General features: G+C 43.0%; 1 protein-coding gene across 2 annotated transcripts in view; it reads left to right on the top strand.

The window, feature by feature from the left end:
- The window catches only part of psda (pleckstrin and Sec7 domain containing a), a 91,443-nt gene that overhangs the window by 12,469 nt on the left and 51,100 nt on the right, over positions 1 to 27,874 (top strand). For both annotated transcript variants that reach the window (XM_044372846.1, XM_044372847.1), the window contains exons 2-7: positions 5,898 to 8,435; positions 9,802 to 9,907; positions 12,482 to 12,756; positions 13,761 to 14,047; positions 15,797 to 16,034; positions 16,582 to 16,841. In XM_044372846.1, the coding sequence (XP_044228781.1) occupies positions 6,069 to 8,435; positions 9,802 to 9,907; positions 12,482 to 12,756; positions 13,761 to 14,047; positions 15,797 to 16,034; positions 16,582 to 16,841 (3,533 nt within the window). In that variant the 5' untranslated portion in view covers positions 5,898 to 6,068. The remainder of the gene's footprint in view (positions 1 to 5,897; positions 8,436 to 9,801; positions 9,908 to 12,481; positions 12,757 to 13,760; positions 14,048 to 15,796; positions 16,035 to 16,581; positions 16,842 to 27,874) is intronic.

Here is a 27,874-nt window from a genome sequence, read left to right as displayed (position 1 = left end):
GAGCCCTAGTACATATTAAAGGTCTCCTTAGACATCCTCAGTGACCACTAGAACCTCCTAAAGGACTCACTGGCCCTGATGATCAAACAACCTCTTAAAGAAGTTTGAGTTTATTAGCATTCATGCTCACAGTTAACAACTGAAATATATCTATACATGATTGTACATAATAAAAATATAAAATTAAAGCTACAAGCAGTGATGAACGGGCCCTCGCGTGCATCACAGGCAGCGGCAGCTGTGGTTTCACTATCTGAGGTCTTTTGACGCGGCTCTGAATTGTCCGGATTATTGGACACTGTTTGCAAGGGTAAAATATTATTTCCTGTGTGCAGTACGTGGCGCTGGAGATGACTTATTACAAATTGTGTATACATTTGATGAACTATGTGTCATTTAGGCTTCATTTCCTGTTGTCTGTAGACAACCAGAGAGCAACTGACATGGATATACATTTTCATGAATATTGGACATTGCATGTAGGAGATAACTATCACTTCCTGTGTCCGCTATGTGGCGCTAGAGAACACCCACTAAATATACGTCATGTGTAGACCACACCATGTACATTTCATGTAAATCGGATGATGTTTGTCACATAAAGCTGACTTCTTGTTGGACTCAGGAAGTGGCTCCAAGAGGCTTTTTTTAGGTCTGGAGATGTTCCCTGAGGACCACTGACATGGATATCCATTTCATTGAATATTGGACATTGCATGTAGGAGATAACTATCACTTCCTGTGTTAACTATGTGGCGCTAGAGAATAGAGCTGCTTGATTATGGCAAAAATCATAATCACAATTATTTTGGTCAATATTGAGATCAACATTATTGAACATAATTACTCATTGACTTTGGACACATCATGCATTTATTGAAAAAAGACTTTTCGGAGTTGTGTTAACTGCTGTCAAGCTGCAGTGTGTGATGGCTTTTATCTCTCTTAAGTCACATCTGATTGAACTCTCAGCGAATCTCTGTGTCTTAACGGACGCAAAACCAAACTTTTGCATAATATAAGTTTATATTTAAGTTGTCTTGGCAACATATCTTATAGGTCACACAATATTAGACTATTTAATATGCTATTAATTTGTTTATTTATTTGGCAAATGGCATATTTCCATTATGTACATTTTGGCTGTTGATATTTTCATCTGCTGGACTACATGTGATACCGGCAAAAAGCTGGCACATGCTAACAAACAGTCTGCTGCAGAGAAAGCGCATCTCTGAACAGCTGGATGAAAGGAGAGATCATTACACTGGTCGTATCTAAAATAATAGCATCCAAAGTATGACTGAAACTATAACAAAGTAGCCTGTAGATGTCTCAGTAAGTTATTTTGCACTGCAGAACATTTAACTGTTTGTTAAATTCAGACACATTCACGCTGTGAGGAAGACTCTCACTGCGCTGTCTGGCTGCTCTGACACACAAAACCAGAACATCACCGAGAAACAGAATGCAGCACAGTTTATCTCGATTAACTTACAGTGGTATGAAAAACTTTAGGCACCCCTGATTTCCATTATTTTCATTTATAAATCATTGGGTGTTTGGATCAGCAATTTCAATCAAATAACTGATGGACAGCATTATCTCAGTAGTGAAATGAGAAAAATGTGCAATGTGCATCAAAACAAAATTAGACAGGTGCATAAATTTGGGCACTCCAACAGAAAAATCACATCAATATTCAGTTGAGCCTCCTTTTGCAGAACTAACAGCCTCTAGACGCTTCCTATGGCCTCTGATGAGTGTCTGGATTCTGGATGAAGGTATTTTGGACCATTCCTCCTTAAAAAACATCTCCAATTCACTGGAGAGGTTTGATGGTTGCCGAGCATGGACGGCGCGCTTCTAATCATCCCACAGATTTTCAATGATATTCAGGTCTGGGGACTGGGATGTCCATCCCAGAACATTGTACTGGTTCCTCTGCATGAATGTCTGAGTAGATTTTGAGCATGTTTTGGGTTGTTGTCTTGTTGAAATATCCAGCCCCGACGTAACTTCAACTTTGTGACTGACTCTTGAACATAATTCTCAAGAATCTGCTGATATTGAGTGGAATCCATGCGACCCTCAACTTTAACAAGATTCCCAGTACCGGCACTGGCCACACATGGAACCTCCACCAAAGTTTACTGTGGGTAGCAGTCAGTGTTTTTCTTGGAATGCTGTGTTCTTTCGCCGCCATGCATAATGCCTCTTGTTATGACCAAATAACTCAATCTTTGTTTCATGAGTCCACAGGACCTTATTCCAAAATGAAGCTGGCTTGTCCAAATATGCTTCTGCACACCTCAAGCGACTCTGTTTGTGGCGTTTGTGCAGAAAAGGTTTCTTCCGCATCACTCTCCCATACAGCTCCTCCCTGTGCAAAGTGCGCTGAATTGTTGAATGATGCACAGTGACACCACCTGCAGCAAGATGCTGTTGCAAACATTTGTGGCCACTAGAGCCGAGTGTGGGCAGAGCAGTGGATGGTTTATAAAAGCTGTGGAGCTTAGTTATCGAGTCCAGGATGGAATTCCCCAGGACTTTTTTTTAACCACCTGCTTCATATCCGGTTGGAAGTTTTTCAACATCTTAATTAGCAGAAGGTTAAAATCTCCACAGAACACCAAACCCATTTGAGGGGAGACCGATCTGATCATTTCCAGTGTGTTGAAGAGATAGTCCACTGTCTTCTGCTGCATTGCTTTCTCATTTGCCCATGGCAGATGATAAAGTGTCCCCACAACCAAAGTAGATACAAAGCTGGGAAGACTGGGACGTAGCTGTAGGCAGATACATTCCAATTCCTCTTTTTCTAAGTCATTCTTCTCTTGGCCTGTAAGCTTTGATGTATGTACATGGCCTTGCCCCCCTCTGTTTCCTTCACTGGAGCACCTGTCTTTCTAAACTGAAAGTATGTTCATGAAGTGACTCATCTGGAATATTTGAATGAGCCCAGGTTTCAGTAAAGCGGGTGATGTCTGCTTTTTCTGATTGCAAGAGCAGTTCTAGTTCATCTACTTTGTTAAAGGTGCAATAAATGACATTCAGCTTCACTGGATGACATCAAACAACTATTTGCTATGTAAAGATATAGTGGAGTAATGGTGACCTGAGCAGTGAATGAAATCACACTCCTCTGTGTGAGTTGTTATCCGAGTTTCTTTGTTCTTTGTTTTGGTAGCTGCTCTGTCCGTGCGTGCATGTTAGTGCATGTGAGTCCCTCTGTGTCCTCCACATCTGTTTCCAAGATGGTGGCACAAGCTTTCTCAAATTACAGCTAAGCAGTTCACTAAAATATGTTTCTGAAAACATTTGAGGTGAGATATAGGCGATGTAGTAACAGAATCTTGATCCACATTTGATCAGCACTGCCTAGTCTGACAGTTTGATCTGAGTTTCGTGAGATGTGGGTTCAGGGACCACTTTCTTTTTTTTCCAACTTTATTGTTTTGGTATGAGATGTTGGTTCAATAGTGTGACATCTTGTGGCTGAATTGTGTATTGCAACTTTAAGGATCTTGCATTATAAACAGATACATTTGGCATCCATGGTTCCTGCTTACAGTGGTTGCTTTGGACCAATCCTTGGGTAAGAGTTGCCTCCCGATCTGACAGTCTTGGATGTTTAATTGGCCTACATCTCTGAACGGTGTGTATGTTTCTGCATTTGGCTTTTCCACCCGTTGTTCCTCTCGGTCGGCTTCTAGTATACTTTGTTCCTAGACTCTCCATTTTCTCCTGGAGAACTCATAGAACATCCTCAGAACCTCATAAATGACCATGAGGACATCCACATCTTGAAGGACTCCTATAATATCCTCAGTTAGTTTAGAACCTCTTAAAGGAGCCATTCTCAACCAGTGGGCCTCGGCCCACAGGTGGGCCTCAGAATGCTATCTAGTGGGCCGTGTCAGCAATGGTACTGCCAAATGTTTAAAATATGTTTTTTGGCCAGACCACAATAATGGGGTCAGCCCTATAACCACAGTTATCTGTGAGTGAGTGATGAAGTTTCATCATTGGTTGGCCAGCCGTATTGGAGTTTCCCCATTGGCTGTTGGCAACACGAGATGATGGAAGCAGTGTGACGTAGAGCGACTGTTTTTCTGCTCCGAGCTCTGACACTCAGCTCTGCTGTTAAATGCAGTGAAGTCGGTTAAACTTTAGTTTAAACAGACGCGTTCCAGCGTCTCTGCGTCTCCTCCTCTACCGTCCAGTGTGATCGACTCTCTGGCTGGCAGCGCTGTCAGCAGCCAATCAGGAGAGACGGTCCATGGTGCTTTTGGATTTTATAACTGAACTTATATCAGGATGCAAACTTTTTACTTCTCTGACGTTTTCACATCACAAATGATGAACAACAGCATTAAAACATGAGTCTTGCAGGTAAAACATGCGACTCAAAAGCTGTTATATTAGTTAAGTGTGGGGTGGCTGCTCTGCATGTGCGCGTGGTTTGCCTGTAACTGCAGTAATCAGGTGGAAGATAAGCCTCCTAAATTTGCGCCCAAAATGCTGCCAAAAGTTTCTCACTGCAGCCTCCTTAGCTGGGAAACAGGCAGCCATTAGGGAGATGATGCAGTTAAAGCACCCAAATAACCATCACTCTGACAAATCACTCAATGCAGAGTGAAAAACAAGAGACATATCCCAAGATAGGAGTTCTACATTTATAACCCTTTTTTAGACTCAAACGTAGCTTAACCATGTCATGTGATGCTACTTCACTACACTTTACCAGCAAATATTACTGGGATGATTACAGAAAATTACAGATGAACATTTAATATCCTGGAATTCACACATTATAGACACTATCACTGACTATCTCTGTAACACACTGACCACAATTTCACACATTGACCATAAAAGGTCGGTCCAGCTATATACTAGGTTTTGATCTAGTCTTGTTTTTGGTCATTTACAAAGCTAGTTATTTTTATATCTAAATATGCTCAAGAATTTACATAAAAAAACGTCAAATTAAGATGCATAATTTCACCACACCAATCACAACACATCATTAGGCAGAGACAAAGGTGTTTTGCTGCTGTTAGCTAGTTAGCTTTCTCTGTAGATCCTGCTTCAGAAGACATGTCTCTATCCACTGTGCTGGAAAATGAACTGATGGAAGTATCAGCAGACAACAGCCTGAAGCTTCAGCTCACACAAGTGGACCTTGTTTCATTCACGATACTGGCTGCCAGTCAGTATCCCTCTCTGTCAAAACAAGCAACACATTTCTGTTGCCTTTCACCGCCACCTATTTATGAGTCTGGGGTTTTCATTGTGACTGTCACAAAATCAAAGGCAAGGAACAAAGTGAAAGCGACTTGGAATGCTACTCTGCACGTCAGCCTCTCACCCATCCCACCACGTTGCCATGTTGTGTGTTTTTTTCATTTATTGGGGAATGGTGGTCCTCAGAATTTTTTTTAACAATTAAAAGTGGGCCTTAAGTCACAAGAGGTTGAGAACCCCTGTTTTAAGTAATGTGTGTGAGTGACTGTATTGTGATTGTGATGTGAATGAAGCGTCTTATTGTGACTTATTTTAACCTGTTCTCGGGTCAATGGGATTTCCAGAATAAATAAGGCCTAATAAATAATCAGCTTATTTTTTTGTTTAACACCACTTTACAATGTGAATGATGTAATGGCTTGTTTGTTTTCTTTATCACTTTCTTTTTAGTGATATGGGAAAGCAGGGTGTCACAGAAGTGTGTTATAAGATCTTGATGAAATTTTGTATTACAGCAAAAAAGCTGAGATTGGCTCTGCTGTCTTTACTGCAAGTGGAAGTTGGTTATAAATGAATATAGGGGATAAACTATTTGATTTTTACTTTTATGTAATAACTTTATCTCTTGCTTCTGCTTCCTGCTGCAGGTTGAAGAGATGATAAACAGATGGAGGACAGAACTCCAGTACCACCTCTGACCCTCATCAAAGACGTCTGCACTTTATTGGGTTTCAGGAGGTCAAGAGGACCCTTTGAGCAGATAGTGAAGGTCCTCAGAAAAAGGAAGATCAGGACATTTAGGTGACTCAGGTGCCAACATGTCTCAGGCAGGTAAAGTTGTTCACCTGTATGTGGAGGTGAGGTCAGTCCCAGCAGAAGAAGGGAAGGTGGCAGGAAGAGGAGATGATGGGACTGGTCACCTGATGCTTCAGTGCCCAGACGTCCTCCCTCACTCCCAGAGGAGCTCTGTCCACTCCAGCCACAACTGCAGTCCAGACCTTTCCCCGGTCACACAGCACCAAACGGGGGCTGGGAGCCGCAGCTTACCGCCCCCAGAGTCCTCTTCCAGGCACCCTGTCTGCTTCCAACTCCAGCATCCTGATGCTAGAGGCTCTCCCACCCAGTTCCACCAGCAGGATGCGTTGCATGATAGTTTTGGTGAATTACTCCAGGTCCTTGCACCTGCAACCACCAGTCTAGGCTCTCATGGCTCACTGACACGCACCCCTTCTTCTGACATGGATCCTTACCAGAAGAGGGAGCTTATTGCCCCATCTTCTACTCCATCTGGGCGGCTGACTGTACCCCCCACTCCTACCAGCACCCGCAGGTCCTATGAGGTCCTGGGGGTCGGTGGTGAGGAGGGGAAGACCTCTGTGGTGACATTCGGCTACATAGAGAAATCTAATGTTCACAGTGGCCGTCGTACCTCTGTGTGCCTAAGTGAGTCAGAGAATCAGCTGCTGCCTGCCCACCTACAGAAGAGGCTGAGTGACCCAATGTGGTACAATGGTCTGCCAGGGCAGGCTGAACCTTACACCAGGACCCTTTATGCGTCTCAGAACCAGTCCCCAATGGGCTCACCTTACCTGCCAAGGACTGCTCTGGATGCTGTAGCCAGAGATGCCACCCACAGGGCCTTGGAGGAGTTTGGATCCCCAGAACTTAGGCGCCGATTTGCAGGTCATGTCCCAGAGAATAGCAGCCCGACCCTGCCACGGCACTACCACTACCCTCGCTGCCGGTCCTGGGCAGGGTCACCAGTCCTGCCCCGCAGCACCCTCACCCTGCCATCCAAGGCCCAGTTCCTGGAGCTGGGCAAGGGAATCTGTCATAGTTCAATGAACGGATTACCCAGAAGCCCTGCCTCTGATCAGCTGTGTGCCCACACTGGGTATTCCTCCCACTCACTGGGTCCAGCCTCAACACTTCACTCCCATGGCCAACCCCAGAGCCAGCAGAGGCCGCGGGTTGGGGACGAGAGCCCCAGGCTGTCCAGCAAATTTCACCCATCTTTACCTGCAGGGAGACCCACAGACATCCAGCACAAGATCCCAACGAGCATTTTCCCCACCAGCAACCAGCTCAGGACTGGCTGCCAAGCTGGTGGGAACAGCCAACACAGTGTCAATAGTAGCTATAATGCTAATATGACCAGCACCAGTCATAATGCTACAAATAGTACATACTGCAGTGCTAACAGTAATTCCAGCGCTTCCAGCAGCACTCAGTGCAGACCGTCCAGCTGCAGTAACAGAGCCAGCCCCTCTAACGGCAGGAGAAGCGTCTCCCCGTCAAATGCTGAGGTCGCCTGTAAGTTAGCTGTGGAGGCTGCCAAACTGTCCACCATTTTTGCAGATAGACGGACTCCCTCTCCAACACCTTCCCAAGCGGAGTCACTGAGGTCTGAGAGTCCAAAGATGGGGGGTTCTTTCCTAAGAGAATCCCAGCCTTATGCCACTCTTCATGGGCGACTCTCCCCTGAGCTTACGGAGGTGGACGTCCGGAACCACAGGAGGAAAACAGACAAACTGACTCCTCAAACCCGCCCAGGACGTGTCTCGCCTCTCTTACCCCAGAAAGGCCTCTCGTCACCAGTGTCTCCAGCCCTGCCTGCCAGGTTGCATCGGTCAGCCGCCTCTCAGTCACCAGTCTTAGACCCTGAACAGCAAGCAAGTTCATCCCCCACTAAGGACACATCTTCCCTGCACCGCTACCAGCCACCACAGTACACTGGAGAACGGACACCTTGTATGGAGCGCAGGCAGTATCTCTTGGGTAGGTTGCCTAAGGACAGCCCTGAGCCCTCCAGGAGACTTTTGTCCAGCCAAAATGCTGAAGCTTTGCCTGTGAGCTGGACCTCCAGACACCAGGAGTGGAGGGAGGCACGACCAGTTCAGGACGGGGATGAACTCTATGAAGAAAACCATGGACTGTCGACCTCAAGAATTTACACTCCAAGCATAGAGGAGTATCACAGGAAGGACAGAGAAGATAAAGGAGGAAAGACGTCAGTGCAGGGCTACCAGAGCGAGGAGGTTCAGGATCACAGCAGGACTGGTGGCTCGTCCTCTCAGAGCTCCAGTGGGGTGACGGGCAGCATGGGAGACAGAAACGACAGTCTGTCCCCCGAAACCTCTAGCCAGTCCAGCCACAATATGGCAGACACCGGCTCTGGGATGCAGGTCTGCTGGATGGGAGGGTGATGAGGGATGATGTGTTTAGATGTATAGATTATGTGTGTTTTAGATATGTACAACATACTGTCACATTTACCCTGATAGCAATAAATACATCACAAACACCTTCCCCACCACTGAGCTAGATTCTCTTCATCAGTGTATTTTCTCATAGAAGGTTTCTTGCATCATGTTTTCTGAAAGACATGTTCTTGAGGTTTCCTGTCCACATTCAAACATCAATCAAAAGGTTTCAGCAGCAATAAAATACTGCAGTTTTCTGTTGTTAGCGTTCAGCAGCTACTGTTGTTACTGAATGCTAAAACTGTTTCATCATTTATCAGAATATCCGAGCAATACAAACTAAAAATGTGTGCTTTTTATATATATATGTATATATATATATATATATATATATATATATATATATATATATATAGTGTGTGTGTGTATACATATATATATATATATATATATATGTGTATATATATATGTATGTATTTCAAGTTTCTCTTTAACTTCCACATTGTTGGGTTCATCAGTTTTTGACAAACTAGTGTTTTTTGAAATATAATGTAAAATGACTATTTATTTTCATAAGCAGCAGCCAGTATGCAGCCTCGTACAAGTTTAACTATTAGAGAAAAAAACACACAAAATGGCTGCACCAATTCAAAAATGAAGACAGTAATGATAAAAAACAAACAGAAAAAAAGTCAAATGAACTGCTTCTCTTTATTTTGACATGTGGTAATTCATATCTTTTAAAACAAGTCTGCAAAGTGAGCAAGTATAGCAGACAAAATCAAAAGATGTGTCAAAGCAAAGTCCTGCATGGTTTACAATAAACACTGTTCTGTTACATTCTCTGTTAAAGGAAACTAGTAATTAAGAGTACGAAGTCTCCCCTATAATCTATATATAATAATATTTTAAAGTTTCTTTTTGGATATTCAGGTGTCCTTAAGGCACTAGGAGACTTTAAGTTTAAAGAGATTAAATTTAAATTCTTCTTTTTCAGTAAAATCTGACTGTAAAGGTGCAGTTTGCATCAAAACACCCCAATTTTCAGCATTTGGTTGAATCCAATTTAGAGGTTATTTAACCATCACAAGAGACATGGACACTAATAGACTATCAAACATTTTATTCCCTTATTGCTGCATCACAAAGCATTTATCTCCAGATATACTTAATGGCATCCTCACAATCATTCATTCACAAAAATACAGAAAAGAGTTTTAACGTTCATAAGAAAACACACACTGTAAGAGTTAATAAAGACTAAAACGTTCTTCTGAACTTTTTACCTTCTCTGATGCTTCGACATGGATTTCTTAAAAATCTATTTTTGTTCTCTTTCCTCCTGCAGTCGGACGGCGGCTCAGCGGCGAATCCATCCTCAAGATCGCAGAAGATCGCTCGAGCCAAGTGGGACTTCCTGTTTGGAGAGCCGACTGAGAGTCGCTGCAGTAAAGGTAAAGATGCTCAGTGACAGCTGTGATTTGATTATTATTGCAGAAACATAAAATACAATCATACAGGAGAGGAAAGAAACCTGAGTGGCCTTCAGAAGCCTCTGAACACCACAGTTAACATGTAACATCATCTGTTTACTCTGAAGACGTGAGACGGAGCCACCAAACGTCATAACTCTGAACACACAGATATGAAACACATATTGATATCATTCAGTGTCAATTACACTTCCTTAGAATATCATTATCAATATATTACATCATAAATCCACTTAGAAACCAGAGAACAAAGAAGCTGCAGATCATGTAACAGTAATCAGTGATAGTTGTCTGAACATCATGTGACACTGCAGACAGCAGCCGCTAACAGCTGATTCACACGACTTTTAATTACAGCTGCAGCTACTGAATTAATCTGCAACTATTTGGATAATTTAATAATTTTGAGTCATTTTTTAAGAAAAAAAATTCTATGATTCAGCTTGTTAATTGTGAGTATTTTCTGGTTTCTTTAGTCCTCTATGCAGTACAGGCCTGCTGGGCCTGCTGGGCCGCCTGGCCAACAAGCTTTGTAAATACCAAAAATAACACCAAATCCCCATTAATTCAGAAATCAATAACGTTCGGGAGCCTCTGAGCAGCACTGTTTTGAAACGTTAGCCAACATCTGTGTGGTTGCCTGGGAAACTCCAGTTAGCGTAGCTCCTTTTAAGGAACAGGGCAGAGCATAAGTGAGTGAGTGGTTAAGTTAGAGAGCAAGCGGCAGGAAAGTGACGGTGAATGCGAGCAGAGGAAAAGGTTAACAGTAAGTTGTCAGTGTGTCAGTAAATGAACAGCACAGCTTATAGTGTGTCAGTTAATAAATGCTGCAGGCTCCACAGTTAGCAACAATGGGTTAGCCTAACATGATGACACTAAACATAGAAACAAAGAACAGAGGAATGAGGAATGTGTGTCTTGCCCCCCCATCACCCCCCCACTCCACCCCCACCGAGGCCAAAGCCGTCGACCAGAGGAAACACTGCTCTATGACTGAATGTCTTTGAGTCGTGGACAAAACAAGACATTTGAGGATGTCATCTTTGGGAAACACTGATCCACGTTTTTCACCATTTTCTGACATTTTATGGACCAAACAACTAATTGATCGATGGACAAAATAATCGACAGATTAATCAGTAATTAAAATAATCGTTCGTTGCAGCTCTAAGAGATAATTTGTCACAATGTAAACTAGTTGTAGCCTTCAGCTAACTCGCTGAATCCATGTTGTCCAAAGTTATTCTTCCTGTTTACATCCCCCAAAGCATTATGGGAACTGTGGTTCCAGAACAGAAGGCAGGATTATCCCCCAGTTCAAAATAACAGGAGACACTATCAGTGTTTTACTGGCATCACTGATGATCTGTGTGTGTCTCATCTTCCTCCCAGCAGGTTAAAGGGCCATTCTGTCTTTTCTCGTGTATTATTGGTCGACTCAGTGAAGTAAACAAGCAGCTTCCGGAGCTTCCAGTCTTCTTCTAAGCCAATTAGCTGAAGCTTAACATCACCTAGAAAAGCTCTTACAGTTTGCAACTCTACTCATAAGAACTACTACACATCACTGCTCCCCTGCTGTTCACTCAGCTGATGAAGGTGCTGGTGTAAAACTATTGATTGATAAGCTGAAGTGATTGATCTGATGTGAATGACAGTTGAAGTGGAGAATGTGACTCCTGATCCTCTAGACAGAAGATGTCTCACTCTGTTGGAATTACAAACACTCTGGTTGTACAGTGTTGTTACAGAGTGGAGATTCTTCCCTCACAGAGGATCTTTGATTGAGTACAGACACACAAACCGACTACAGACGAGTTTCACTTCGTCATCATGTGACTCACAGGATGAAGCTGAAAGTGATGCTCAGAGCGGCTCAACACAAGAAGCTGCTAGCTGAAGCTTTTCTGCTCTGTGATGTTGATTCTGATCTGCAGTGAGATGCTGCTGTGAAGGAGAGCAGCTGCAACACAAACCACAAAAGATCCATCTGATCAGGTTTATTTTAGACGATACGACTCTTTAAAATCTTTCCAGATCAAGAACGTCTCTAATTCTAAGATATTTGTACTTTTTCAAATTCAGTTGACATAAAATCACTTCCCATCTGGAGTTATTAGTTATTGAGATTAATTGTACAGAGGTGGTTTGATTTCAGGACAAAGTTATAAAGTTGTATTTTTGCGCATTCAGGGTTAATTTTAAGAGGTAAAATAACTTTATCAGAAACTCAACAAATTACAAATGTAAATATGTGGAGGGAGTTTCTGTGTTAAAATTGTACCCAGCTTGGGTCACTATAGCAACAACACAACATGGGGTTAACTTTAGCAATGTGTTACTGAGAGCCAGTGTTACACACAACAAGCTTCAGCTACAAACTGTCACAGACTTATTGAGGAGTGAATATATAAACACCAGTATCGTCTGCATACAAACGAATCTTGGCTGAATGCTGCTACTAATGTTTATAGGGGTTGAAAACAGAAGCAATTTGAATGGTAACTCTGAACATAAACATAAACTCTCCTCCTGCAGACGCTCCGTCCACGACGCCTCCCACCAGCACCTCACCCAGCCCCACCCCTCCCTCCTCCCTCCATCTGAAGCCAGCCAATCAGAGGAGGGGGTGGGCCGGTGAGGGTCAGAGGCTGTCGCATCACGAGGTCCAGAAGATTGAGGTGGAGCTGGTGACCTCTGAACCCCGAGGCTCCTCCCCCAAAACAGGCATCATCCGCCGAACCATCAAATACTCTGAGACGGACCTGGACGCTGTGCCGCTGCGCTGCTACCGAGAAACCGACCTGGACGAGGTGATCCGGTCTCTGCTGGCCTCATGTTCATGGATACAAAATAAACTAAGCTGTTGTTTAGTAAACAAAGCTTTCTGAAGCAGTTACACTGTTTCTAAGCTTTTGATAATCGAAACGGCGACATCTGCTGGGAAACTATTGGTATTACACCTGTATGGCTGAATTAAATCTGAGATGAGATGAAACAGATTATAAGTGGTCTTACTGCTTTTTTTATTGTTATTTTGTTCAATAAAGTTTATAATGTTCAAACGGATTACTTTTAAACTGTCTGCAGCTGTTTTTAGATATAATGTTAGACTGAGCGGCTCGTATCCAAACCAGCGCGACGCCTCTCTGCAAACAGTGTGATGTAACGAGGCCTTGTTTGGGATGGTCACATTCAAACATCTTGCATCGATACTTTTTCTTTGAAAGGTTGATACAGTGTTGTGTGATAAGCGAGCGTAACAGAACTAGTGAACGGAGCTTTATAGTGAGTTTCAGCTCATTGTTTATCTGTTTGGCTGCAACTTTACTGTTCTGGTTCAGTCTCAACGCTCTCAAAGCGTCTTTTTGGGCCGCAGCAGGCAGCTGTTTTCAGAGAAAAAGCTGTAAAAAGCCGCTGAACGCTTCCTGCTCAGCACCACGTGGCAAACACTATCATTTAGACTAATAGTGACTTTCCTAAAAGTTTCAACAGAGTCCAGGGTCAGAAATGTAAATTTAATGAGTAAAGAAATTATTTTTTAAAAAGGATTTGAAGAATAACTTTTCAAAATCATTGAGAAGTGTTGTGTTTATATTTGTATTTACTCGGATGTCCTATTAAATGTAATATATTAATTTATTTCTGTTAATTAAGTTTGAAGATGCCTTTTTTAATTTAAAGACACACATTTACCAGCAGGTCACGTGTTTCTAGCTGCAAGTGTTCCACAGCATGAATTGTAGAATATTTATTAGATGTGATTTTTAGATTATAGCTGATCAGATATGATTATTGATTGATCTTTATTGTGTAGGTGATGCGGGCGGAGGCGGAGCCAGCTGAGGAGGCGGAGGCGGACTCTGCTTTTGGGAGTAATCGCAGTGTGCTGTTAAACTCGAGCTTCAGCCCCGCCAACGCCTCCCCGAAACCCCGCTCAGGCCGAGGAAAGGAAGAGAAGGAGGAGGAGGAGGATCAGCAGGAAGAGGAGGAGGAGGAGGAGGAAGGAGTGGTGAGCTGGGCCAGTGTCCGGATGCAGGGAGACAGACAGAGACAGAGAGCCACTACAGAGGAGGAAGAGGTGTTCAGTCTGCTGCTGAAGGGGTGAGAAAACACTGAACTTCAATCCAACAATTAGACTGATTCAGTTTTAGGGTTAGGGGGGTAGAGGGGGGTAGGAGGTTTAGGGGGGTAGAGGGGGGTAGGAGGGTAGAGGAGTTAGGGGTGTTAGGGGGGTTAGGGGTGTTAGGAGGGTAGGAGGGTAGAAGGGTTAGGGGGGTTAGGGGTGTTAGGAGGGTAGAAGGGTTAGGGGTATCAGGAGGGTAGGAGGGTAGAAGGGTTAGGGGGGTTAGGGGGGTAGAAGGGTAGAAGAGTTAGGGGTGTTAGGGGGGTTAGGGGTGTTAGGAGGGTAGAAGGGTTAGGGGGGTTAGGGGTGTTAGGAGGGTAGAAGGGTTAGGGGGGTTAGGGGTGTTAGGAGGGTAGGAGGGTAGAAGGGTTAGGGGGGTTAGGGGTGTTAGGAGGGTAGAAGGGTTAGGGGTATCAGGAGGATAGGAGGGTAGAAGGGTTAGGGGGGTAGAAGGGTTAGGGGTGTTAGGGGGGTTAGGAGGGTAGAAGGGTTAGGGGAGTTAGGGGGATAGAAGGGTTAGGGGGGTTAGGGGTGTTAGGAGGGTAGGAGGGTAGAAGGGTTAGGGGTATCAGGAGGATAGGAGGGTAGAAGGGTTAGGGGGGTAGAAGGGTTAGGGGTGTTAGGGGGGTTAGGAGGGTAGAAGGGTTAGGGGTGTTAGGGGGGTTAGGAGGGTAGAAGGGTTAGGGGTGTTAGGGGGGTAGAAGGGTAGAAGGGTTAGGGGTGTTAGGGGGGTTAGGGGTGTTAGGAGGGTAGAAGGGTTAGGGGGGTTAGGGGTGTTAGGAGGGTAGAAGGGTAGAAGGGTTAGGGGTGTTAGGAGGGTAGAAGGGTTAGGGGGGTTAGGGGTATCAGGAGGGTAGAAGGATTAGGGGTGTTAGGAGGGTAGAAGGGTTAGGGGGGTTAGGGGTATCAGGAGGGTAGAAGGGTTAGGGGGGTTAGGGGTATCAGGAGGGTAGAAGGATTAGGGGTGTTAGGAGGGTAGAAGGGTTAGGGGGGTTAGGGGTGTTAGGGGGGTAGAAGGGTAGAAGGGTTAGGGGTATCAGGAGGGTAGGAGGGTAGAAGGATTAGGGGTGTTAGGAGGGTAGAAGGGTTAGGGGGGTTAGGGGTATCAGGAGGGTAGAAGGATTAGGGGTGTTAGGAGGGTAGAAGGGTTAGGGGGGTTAGGGGTATCAGGAGGGTAGAAGGGTTAGGGGGTTAGGGGTATCAGGAGGGTAGAAGGATTAGGGGTGTTAGGAGGGTAGAAGGGTTAGGGGGGTTAGGGGTGTTAGGGGGGTAGAAGGGTAGAAGGGTTAGGGGTATCAGGAGGGTAGAAGGGTAGAAGGATTAGGGGTGTTAGGAGGGTAGAAGGGTTAGGGGGGTTAGGGGTGTTAGGGGGGTAGAAGGGTAGAAGGGTTAGGGGAGTTAGGGGGGTTAGGGTCATATTTGTACAGTTCCCCTGGAAACAAACAACTAAACCAAACAGACTCAAACCATCAACATGTTTCTGCACGTTCTTGTTCTATGGGGGTTTGATACGCGGAGTAGCCATCTTGGATTTTGAGGTCAGGTTTGGTGAGGTTTTTCCAACTTTCTGATTTGGAAATCTGATTTCAGGGGGTGTTTGAGTTGAAATTTCCGACTGGGATCTAAGAAATTCTGACTTCCCAGTTCCAACGGATCGCACCGTGACTCTCTTACGGGAGACTGAAGACGTGTTGGTTAAAGAAGTTTTATTTTTGCTTCCTTTTCAGGCCGTTGCAGGCGTCATCTGACGTCCACGGCGGACTCAAGTCTCCGGTCTCCGTTGGCAGCCCCCGCCGGCCCTCCGACAGCAACCTGGACTCCTTCAGCCGCCACTTTGAGAGCATCATGGAGTCTCACCGGGCCAAAGGCACCTCGTACAGCAGCCTGGACAGCGTGGACCTGCTGACCTCCGGATCCACGTCTGTGTTCACCTTCGACCTGCCGACGCTCACGCCGGAGATCCAGGTAGGAGCGTTTCTCCTTTTCTTTAAACTTCTTTTTGCTGTGGGGTCGATACATGTGTAAATACAACTACGTATATTATGTAGTGTAAGTTGTACGTTTACTAGTGCAAAGCAGAAAGAAACAAAAACAATAAACAAGATAGAAAACAAGGACGTCACACGTCACCGTGACTTTCACCACGTTATCAGATACCAGAGTTAGTTTGTCCTGTTAAACCTCTACCTGAACCCTGGTGGCCCCCCGATCCCTGTGAACCCTGGTGGCCCCCGATCCCTGTGAACCCTGGTGGCCCCCCGATCCCTGTGAACCCTGGTGGCCCCCGATCCCTGTGAACCCTGGTGGCCCCCGATCCCTGTGAACCCTGGTGGCCCCCCCGATCCCTGTGAACCCTGGTGGCCCCCCGATCCCTGTGAACCCTGGTGGCCCCCGATCCCTGTGAACCCTGGTGTATGTTTAAGAACATACGAACCTTTCCTTCGTCGCTGTTTCTAGTTTAATAAACTAAAGTCTGCTGCCGACCGACTGATCAGCATGTCTGTGTGTCCAGAGTCAGATCTGCGAGAGCGCCAAGCAGATCATCGAGCTGAGCTTCGCCCCGCTGGCCCGGCCCGACCCCGCCGCCCCCTCGGAGACGTCGCGCTCCGAAATCACCCTCAGTGCCTCGGGGGCGGGGCTCAGGGGCGGCTCCAAGGACGACTCCGGCCCTCCGGTCCGGTCCAGGTCAGAGAGGGAGACGTGGCGTCGCTCCGTCCTCAAAGACGGCTTCCGCAAGGCGAGCTCGGCGCCGTCGCTCCACAGCAGCAACAGGTGAGTCACAGCGACGCTTCAAGAGCAGATCGTCAAGTGAATGTAAAGATGGAGGCAGCGAGCTGTGATGTCACCCGCTGGTTTAGTTGGAGCGTCTGGCGCCCGTCGGTGGCACTTTAATGCTGATTAACTGCTGATTGGTCCAGACTCACGATGACAGGAAGTGTCTGTTCTGTCTCCTGTTGTTCAGTTTAACAATCACCTCCGATTGAAAACAGTTGTCAGAATTTTTCCACATCAAAGTGTTTTCAGGTGTTTGAATATGTGAAAAAAGGTGCATTGTGGGTAATGTAGGCAGCAGGTTTAGACGAGGAAGAGGAGTGTGTGGTTCTCTTTGTTTAACTGTCCTTCATGAGTGTGAAATAATAAATCATGTCCAGATGGAGGATGATGTTAAAGTTGCGTTACAGCCGTCTACTGTTTCTACTGATATTAATGTGTCCGTCTGGTGTTTGTCTATTTATTTATTGCATTTTTGGAGCATTTTATGCTTTTATGACACGCTGTCAGTGTAGAAACCAGCAGCTCTTTAAAAACCCTGCAGAGTTTTCGTCTCTCAGTCTGCTGACTTTTAGTTTTAGTTTTTGTCTTTTTGTTTCAATCTTGACCATTTTCTTTGAGTTTTTATTCATATATTGAGTTATTTCACTCATTTTCTGATATTAATATTTGACTTGTTTTGCTTTTTCTTGCTGTTTGTGTTGTTGATGTTGTGTGGAGCTCAGGACGACCTCTGACCTCTGAACCTGAAAACTGTAGCAGTAACACAGATCATCCACATGGTGGCAGCAGAGAGACAGAAACGAGTTCATGTTCACTTTGTGCTGTGAGACGACACACGAGTTTAATTATAGACAGTCTGATGTGTAGCTGTGCTGAACACACACGTACACACACACACGTACACACACGTACACACACGTACACACACACATGTACACACACGTACACACACACACACGTACACACACACACACACACACGTACACACACGTACACACACACGTACACACACGTACACACACATACACACACACGTACACACACGTACACACACACACGTACACACACATACACACACACGTACACACACATACACACACACACACGTACACACACGTACACACACACACACGTACACACGTACACACACGGTGTTTTTAAAGGTTTCTGGTCTGTCTGAGGGAAACCAGGTCTGACTGACTGACTGACTGACTGACTGTCTGTCTGACTGTCTGACTGACTGTCTGTCTGTCTGTCTGTCTGACTGTCTGTCTGACTGTCTGTCTGTCTGTCTGTCTGACTGTCTGACTGTCTGACTGTCTGACTGACTGACTGACTGTCTGTCTGTCTGACTGACTGTCTGTCTGTCTGACTGTCTGACTGTCTGTCTGACTGTCTGACTGACTGACTGTCTGTCTGACTGTCTGACTGTCTGACTGTCTGACTGACTGACTGACTGTCTGTCTGTCTGACTGACTGTCTGTCTGTCTGACTGTCTGTCTGTCTGACTGTCTGACTGTCTGTCTGACTGTCTGACTGTCTGTCTGACTGTCTGACTGACTGACTGTCTGTCTGTCTGTCTGACTGACTGACTGACTGTCTGACTGACTGACTGACTGTCTGTCTGTCTGTCTGTCTGACTGTCTGTCTGACTGACTGTCTGACTGACTGTCTGACTGTCTGTCTGTCTGACTGTCTGACTGTCTGACTGTCTGACTGACTGACTGACTGTCTGTCTGTCTGACTGACTGTCTGTCTGTCTGACTGTCTGACTGTCTGTCTGACTGTCTGACTGACTGTCTGACTGACTGACTGTCTGTCTGACTGACTGACTGACTGTCTGACTGTCTGACTGACTGTCTGACTGACTGTCTGACTGTCTGACTGACTGTCTGACTGACTGACTGACTGTCTGACTGTCTGACTGACTGTCTGACTGACTGTCTGACTGTCTGACTGTCTGTCTGTCTGACTGTCTGACTGACTGTCTGACTGACTGACTGTCAGTCAGTCTGTCTGACTGTCTGACTGACTGACTGTCTGACTGACTGACTGTCTGTCTGTCTGTCTGTCTGACTGTCTGTCTGACTGACTGACTGTCTGTCTGACTGACTGTCTGACTGTCTGACTGTCTGACTGTCTGTCTGACTGTCTGACTGACTGTCTGACTGACTGACTGTCTGTCTGACTGACTGTCTGACTGACTGACTGACTGACTGACTGTCTGACTGTCTGACTGTCTGACTGACTGTCTGACTGTCTGTCTGACTGTCTGTCTGTCTGTCTGTCTGACTGACTGACTGACTGACTGACTGACTGTCTGACTGACTGACTGACTGACTGACTGTCTGTCTGACTGACTGTCTGACTGACTGTCTGACTGTCTGACTGACTGTCTGACTGACTGACTGTCTGACTGTCTGACTGTCTGACTGACTGACTGTCTGTCTGTCTGACTGTCTGACTGACTGACTGACTGACTGACTGTCAGTCAGTCTGTCTGACTGTCTGACTGTCTGACTGACTGACTGTCTGACTGACTGACTGACTGACTGACTGTCAGTCAGTCTGTCTGACTGTCTGACTGTCTGACTGACTGACTGTCTGACTGACTGACTGTCTGTCTATCTGACTGTCTGTCTGACTGTCTGACTGACTGTCTGACTGACTGACTGACTCACTGACTGTCTGTCTGTCTGTCTGTCTGACTGACTGACTGACTGACTGACTGACTGACTGATGAACAGAAGCTCATTTAAAGGCAGTTTGTGCTGAAAACAGGACGAGAGGAGAAGAATTGTGACTTCAGTGCAGAAATGTTGGTCACATATTTGTGACTGTAATCGTTAGATGTTTCTGCTGCTGTCAGCATGTTTATGTGTGGAGAGAATTTTACGACCGTCATTAAAACTGAAGAATCAAAAACAACTCTGTTACTCACAAATGTTTCACAGATGTTTGTTAGTAAAGTTTCTCAGATTTTTAGGCTAAACTGGCAGTTTAAAATAATGACGGATCTCCGTCTGTCTGTTAATTAATCATTTTATTAAATATTTTAGTCGGTTAGTTCAACTGTAATATTTGGTGTTTAGAGCTTAAAGAGATAATTTAAAAATGAGTTTGTTTCTTCAGACTTTGTGCTCCGTTAATCTCTGACGTTGTGGTTTGTTTCTGATCCTTTGGACACTCGGCAGGATTGTAGTCGTATAAATATACGTATTTTCAATCTCAGCAGTGTCAGATTTCGCTCTCCCTTCATGCCCAACATCTCATTTTGATGTCACTGTAGTGAGTATAGTGATAAATTGTTTTCTATAATATTTTGCAAGTTGCTCTTTAAATCTTTATTTTTCCTCCAGACATGCATTAAGACAGAATACACGTCGTCCAATCAGCGAGGAAAGAAACAAGCCCTGAACTCTGTTACACATATCATTCATATGTCACCTGTTGGTACAAGTAACACTGTTTTAATGTTGTTGTTCATTATCGACTCAGCTCTAATTGATCCTGATCAATGATATTGAGTTTTGATCATCATGGAGGATCAACTGTGAACCTGCAGCTCTCAACAAAAATGAGACTGTTGCAGTTCGATAAATGAAGTCCTTCTGTCTAAAAATGTATTTAAAGTTTATCTGAAGCTAATATGAAGCTTCTACTATACTTCCACCTGCAGCTCAACAGGGAAACACTGTCCGAGGAAACACAAAGAGGGAATTTGATGCTAAAAAGACTGTAAATGTGTCAGATATCCACTTGATATGACTAACTCAGACTGATGAAGCTGAATAGAAGCTTCACACAGACTTTAAATGACTGTGTGGACACACTGTGGATTTTATCCTCCATCACTTCCATTAAAGCACATTTGAAGGATCTTTAATATCCAGTATGAACAGGAGGAATGATTACAGACACCTGACTGCTGGTTTAACACACTGGGAACACTGGGAACACTGGGAATCTCTGTTAGCAGATGACACAACATGAAGACTTTTCCCATTCACAACTTTTGTTTTTCTGTTTGAGAGACGGATTTCCTTCCTTAAAAGATCGCAGCACATTTGTTTCCGTATCTTTATGTACAACTTTCTTCTCTTGTGTTTTCCAGAGAGAGCAAAGCTTTCTGTCTCCCAGTTGTTGCTTTCTGTCTCCCAGTTGTTGTTTTCTTTCCTGTTTTTGGTTTTCTACTTAAATTTTTTCATTTATGGCACAACTTGTTGTCTAGAATACAAAGATGAAGATCATACAGTTTGTACTTTTTATTCTGTCATTTTTGCTTTGTTTTAGTTTTTACTCATTGACAGATGATATTTGTAATCAGTCACTGTGAAACCGTCTTTAAGAAACAATCAATCTCATCGCTTCTTTAAACAGCCGTGATCGGCCTGAAGGAGGCGCTGCAGTGTCTTTCTTATGTGTGATTGTACAACATCTTCTGTCACACATCACTGGCTGTTCTGTCTGGAGTCATAATAATAATAATAATAATAATAATAATAATTAAAGCTGCGAGCAGCGTTGGTCGGGATCTCGCTCTCTGGCCTGTCGGGATCATTTTGCTTTTTAAAAATGAGGGATATTTCTTACAAGTGTGGTGTGCTTTTATTTTGAAAGTTTGATTGACATGTGTACTGTCAGGTGTGTAGAGACAATAAGTAACTGCAGCTGGACACAGAAAAATACTCATATATTTGAATGGAGAGTGTGAGCGAACCCACACCTTTTTGAACATTTACTGCTTCCACATAGTTTTAGATACAAACTTCATTTGAACTTTAAATGAGTCACGAGACTTTGACCTACAAATCTTGAATTTACATGTTTTTTCTATCTTTTATTGTTTTTGAGATATTAGAGTGTGAGTTTTAAAGTCTTTGCACCATTGCAACACTGCACCATTGACTTTAGACCAGGTTTTTGTTGGTCAATCGCTCTCTACTGCCTCATGTGGCCACACCTCATTTTAGACCAACACGCCCATGGACGCTCTGATGGACGCAAGTGCCTTCGCTATTCTAACAACATGGGCGCTGGACGGGAAAATGACAACTGTGTCGGTCTTAAAATAGCAAAGAGCCTTGCGCTGCGCTTAGCGCCACTCTGTGCCGAATAATTGAGTTTTGGTTTGATCTCTCTACGACATTCCTACGGGCTGTGGCGGCCATTTTAGTTACATAGGTGGTGCTAGAGAGCACATTTTGGCACTTTGGGGGTTAAATTTTATATTTTATCAAATTTTTAACCAGACCTGATGTGTGTGCCAAATTTGGTGAGTATTTAAGCATGTTTAGGGGGTCAAATTTAGGTGTGATGTCCCATAATAATAAAGAAAGAAACAATGAAAAATAATGGGCCTTCGCCCTGTTTTACAGTAGTCCTCTGCCTTAGTAGTAGTCCAGTAGTCCAGTAGTCCTCTACTGTTTTACAGTAGTCCTCTGCCTTAGTAGTAGTCCAATAGTCCAGTAGTCCTCTACTGTTTTACAGTAGTCCTCTGCCTTAGTAGTAGTCCAATAGTCCAGTAGTCCTTTACTGTTTTACAGTAGTCCTCTGCCTTAGTAGTAGTCCAGTAGTCCAGTAGTCCTCTACTGTTTTACAGTAGTCCTCTGCCTTAGTAGTAGTCCAATAGTCCAGTAGTCCTCTACTGTTTTACAGTAGTCCTCTGCCTTAGTAGTAGTCCAGTAGTCCAGTAGTCCTCTACTGTTTTACAGTAGTCCTCTGCCTTAGTAGTAGTCCAGTAGTCCAGTAGTCCTCTACTGTTTTACAGTAGTCCTCTGCCTTAGTAGTACTCCAGTAGTCCAGTAGTCCTCTACTGTTTTACAGTAGTCCTCTGCCTTAGTAGTACTCCAGTAGTCCAGTAGTCCTCTACTGTTTTACAGTAGTCCTCTGCCTTAGTAGTAGTCCAGTAGTCCTCTACTGTTTTACAGTAGTCCTCTGCCTTAGTAGTAGTCCAGTAGTCCTCTACTGTTTTACAGTAGTCCTCTGCCTTAGTAGTAGTCCAGTAGTCCTCTACTGTTTTACAGTAGTCCTCTGCCTTCTGGGCTCGGTCCCTAATAATAACTTTATTTACACAGCACCTTTAAAACAGAGTTATAGAGATAAAAAGACGACATCACATAAAAACAAACACTGTAATCACACAAACACAACAAACACACCAACAATCAAATCCATACAGAAGAGAAACTAAATGATCCTTTCAACCAAACACACATTATCAATCTCACAATTCCTCAAGAATTCATAGCAAGCGAACTTCTTAAATTAAATAATCATTCTTATTAAACAGAAATCTTTTAATATATTTATCCATCCTGTGTTTTCACGCATTTAATTCCAAGAAGGTTATAAAAATCCATTTCTCATCCCTGCAGGAGGCTTTCACTAGTTCCTGGAGTGTTTTAACAACACTTTGAACTGATCTCTAGTATTTTACTGGCGGTGAGTTGCAGCTGATCACGTGTCTCGTGTCTCGTGCTGTTCTGGATCTGCTCAGTGATGTTTGCCGCTCTGATGGATTACAGACTCTGTGTTTCACAGTGAGTCAGCATCTTATTATTCAGTCTGCTGCTGGAGACGCTTCAGACTCTCACACAGTCAGTTATTTTATATCAGTGTGAGCTTTAAACATCTTTACGCCTGTGTTACTGTTCAACAACCAACACTTCATTTCTGATGTGATTGCTGTCGTCTTACAGACGTATGTTGTATTTAAAGCTGCAAGGATCAATCGATTAGTCGGTCCACAAAAAATTAATCACCAACTATTCTGATAATCTAAAAAAGTCCAAATTCTCTGATTGCAGCTTGTTAAATGTTTATATTTTCTGGTTTCTTTAGTCTCGATGACAGTAAACTGAACATCTTTGTGGACAAAACAAGACATTTGATGACGTCGTCTTTGGGAAACACTGATCAATATTATTCACCTTATCGATTAATCCAGAAAATAACCAACAGACGAATCAATAATTAAAATAATTGTCAGTTGCAGTTCTAATTGTATTAACCAAAGAAAAAGAAATATTAGAATATAAATATTCTGTGCTTCTGTATTGTGTCATCCATTAACTTTTATTTCTTTACATTTTTATAATAATTATGAGAATAATATCTCGATTTTAGAACAATATATCACAAATACAAAACTTCTTTCATATAATTGTGTGATATGGATCTTGTAATTAAGAGATATTAACAGATATTATCATATTAGGTTAAATTAGCTGATATATTATTATATATGACATCATTAGATTATTAATAGTGAAGCATCAGTGTTAGAGCAGCATGTTACTGTTGTAGCTGCTGGAGGTGGAGCTAGTTTACACTACTTTATATACAGTTAGCTAGTTTAGTCCAGTGGTTCCCAACCTAGGGGTCGGGCCCCTCCAAAGGGTCAGCAGATAAATCTGAGGGGTGGTGAGATGATTAATGGGAGAGGAAAGAAGAAAAAACAAAGTTCTGATACACAAATCTGTTTTCAGTTTTTGGACTTTTTCTCTAATCTTTGATTTTTGCTGAAATATTGGATCATTTGAACATTTATTGAAATGAAAGCATGTGAGAAGTTTAGAGGGAAAAATCACTATTTGGTGGAGCTGTTAACAACTCATAGACATGTGAAATGTGACCCCGACTACACACTGCTTTTTGTAAGACGTCAAAAGACAAAAAGGTTGGAAACCACTGGTTTCATCTTTAACAATGTGTTGTATTTTAAAAGCTTGTTATATTATCCATTGTGTCAAATCTTCATCTGAAAAGTAACTAAAGCTGTCAAATAAATGTAGTGGAGTAGAAAGTACAATATTTCCCTCTGAAATGTAGAAAGTAGCATCACATGGAAATACTCAAGTAAAGTACAAGTACCTCTAAACTGTACTTTACTAGAGTACTTGAGTAAATGTATTTAGTTACTTCAGTACGCTGTAAACTGTAGAGAATTAGACTTGTTTACTGTGTTCAGATGAATCTCCAGCAGTATGAAAACATTTCTCACTTTCTTGTTCTCATTTGTGTTTTTAGAATCTGAGTTTTAGTTTTTAACAGAAAATCAGTGAAACATGAAAACAAACTGCAGCTGGAAGGTTTCTGTGTTTCTGTCTGGAGGAGTTTCTCTGTTTCCCCTCTGGCCTCAGTCGACTCCTTCGGCTGGGTGTGGACCGACAGGACTCACATTCAAACACAAACTTTATTGTTTCCAGTTTAAAACACACACACGTTTGTCTTTATATCCTTGTGAAGACACTCGTTGACATAATGCATTCCCCAGCCCCTAACCCTACCCATCACAACTAAATGCCTAAACCTAAACTGAACCTAAACCCAATTCTAACCTTTGACCTTAAAACCAAGTCTTAGTCCTCAAATTGCCATTTGAAGTTGTGAACAAAATGTCCTCACAAGGCTGGTTTTCCACTGAAACTGGTTCTCTCAAAGATAGAAAGACGTGCGCACACACACACACACACACACACACACACACACACACACACACACACACACATTCTCACACACACACACACACACACACGCACACACACACACACACACTCAGTCTGTCCAGATGGATTCATTCAGGCAGCGTTTCAGAGACAGGATGGAAAGAAAGATCTCTCGCTCCTGTCAGAAAACTGGAGACACTCCCTGCTCTGAAATCTTCCTCCTCCTCCTCCTCCTCCTCCTCCTCCTCTTCCTCTTTTCTGTGTCATTCATGGTGATCTGTTCCATCTGTTGTCTGTGACCTCTGACCTGCTGACACTGTCGGTGGTGATCATGGATGTATAATAAGAACTGGATATGGCGCCGCTCAGCCTTGCTGCCGGTTTCTTCCAGTGGTCAGTTGCGGTACTGCAGAGAAGGTCAATTATGGCTCTTTCTATTATGAAGTTCTGATGCATGAAGGTTTTATATTTGTAAAACTTTCCTCGAGCCAAGAAAAGTGATATTAAAATCAGTGACGTCATCACAATGTTAAATCTGTGGGCCGAGAGGGAGAAACATACTGAGCATGTGCAGTGGGCCGCTCGCCACGGAAGTAAATCCTGGAAGCTGCAGACTTAACTCACACGGCAGTTCTCATTGGACTGAACAGTATCCAGCTGCTCTAGTCCAACCATGGTGGTGACATGTCAGAATACTGTTGCTATGACTCCCAACATTAACGAGACATTAACGAGACATTAATGTGTCACTAACAAGACATTAACGAGACATTAATGTGTCACTAACAAGACATTAACGAGACATTAATGTGTCACTAACAAGACATTAACGAGACATTAATGTGTCATTAACGAGACATTAACGAGACATTAACATGTCACACTAACAAGACATTAACGAGACATTAACATGTCACACTATCAAGACATTAACGAGACATTAACGAGACATTAATGTGTCACTAACAAGACATTAACGAGACATTAACGAGATATTAATGTGTCACTAACAAGACATTAACGAGACATTAACGAGACATTAACATGTCACTAACAAGACATTAACGAGACATTAACAAGACATTAATGTGTCACTAACAAGACATTAACGAGACATTAACGAGACATTAACATGTCACTAACAAGACATTAACGAGACATTAATGTTTCATTAACGAGACATTAACGAGACATTAATATGTCACACTAACAAGACATTAACGAGACATTAACGAGACATTGTGTCACTAACAAGACATTAACGAGACATTAATGTGTCATTAACGAGACATTAACGAGACATTAACATGTCACACTAACAAGACATTAACGAGACATTAACATGTCACACTAACAAGACATTAACGAGACATTAACATGTCACTAACAAGACATTAACGAGACATTAATGTGTCATTAACGAGACATTAACGAGACATTAACATGTCACACTAACGAGACATTAACGAGACATTAACATGTCACTAACAAGACATTAACGAGACATTAATGTGTCACTAACGAGACATTAACGAGACATTAATGTGTCATTAACGAGACATTAATGAGACATTAACGAGACATTAACATGTCACACTAACAGACATTAACGAGACATTAACATGTCACTAACAAGACATTAACGAGACATTAATGAGACATAAATGTGTCACTAACGAGACATTAACGAGACATTAAAGTGTCACTAACAAGACATTAACGAGACATTAATGAGACATAAATGTGTCACTAACGAGACATTAACGAGACATTGAGACATTAATGTGTCACTAACGAGACATTAACAAGACATTAATGTGTCACTAACAAGACATTAATGAGACATTAATGAGACATAAATGTGTCACTAACGAGACATTAACGAGACATTAATGAGACATTAATGTGTCACTAACGAGACATTAACAAGACATTAATGTGTCACTAACAAGACATTAATGAGACATTAATGAGACATTAATGTGTCACTAACAAGACATTAATGAGACATTGAGACATTAACAAGCCACTAAGACATTAACGAGTCATTAACAAGTCAGTAACAAGTCATTAACTAGATGTAAACAACTCATTAACTAGACATTAACAAGTAATTAACTAAACATTAACAAGTCATTAACTAGATGTAAACAAGTCATTAACTAAACATTAACAAGTCATCAACTAGACGTAATCAAGTCATCAACTAAACAATAACAAGTCATCAACTAAACATTAACAAGTCATCAACTAGACGTAATCAAGTCATCAACTAAACAATAACAAGTCATCAACTAAACAATAACAAGTCATCAACTAAACATTAACAAGTCATCAACTAAACAATAACAAGTCATCAACTAAACATTAACAAGTCATCAACTAAACAATAACAAGTCATCAACTAAACAATAACAAGTCATCAACTAGACGTAATCAAGTCATCAACTAAACATTAACAAGTCATCAACTAGACGTAATCAAGTCATCAACTAAACATTAACAAGTCATCAACTAAACATTAACAAGTCATCAACTAGACTTTATCAAGTCATCAACTAAACATTAACAAGTCATCAA

This window comes from Thunnus albacares, chromosome 14, assembly GCF_914725855.1.
Source record: "Thunnus albacares chromosome 14, fThuAlb1.1, whole genome shotgun sequence".
Classification (NCBI taxonomy): Eukaryota; Metazoa; Chordata; class Actinopteri; order Scombriformes; family Scombridae; genus Thunnus; species Thunnus albacares.
Note: the sequence above shows the minus strand (reverse complement) of the source record. Positions and strands in the feature narration are given on the sequence as shown.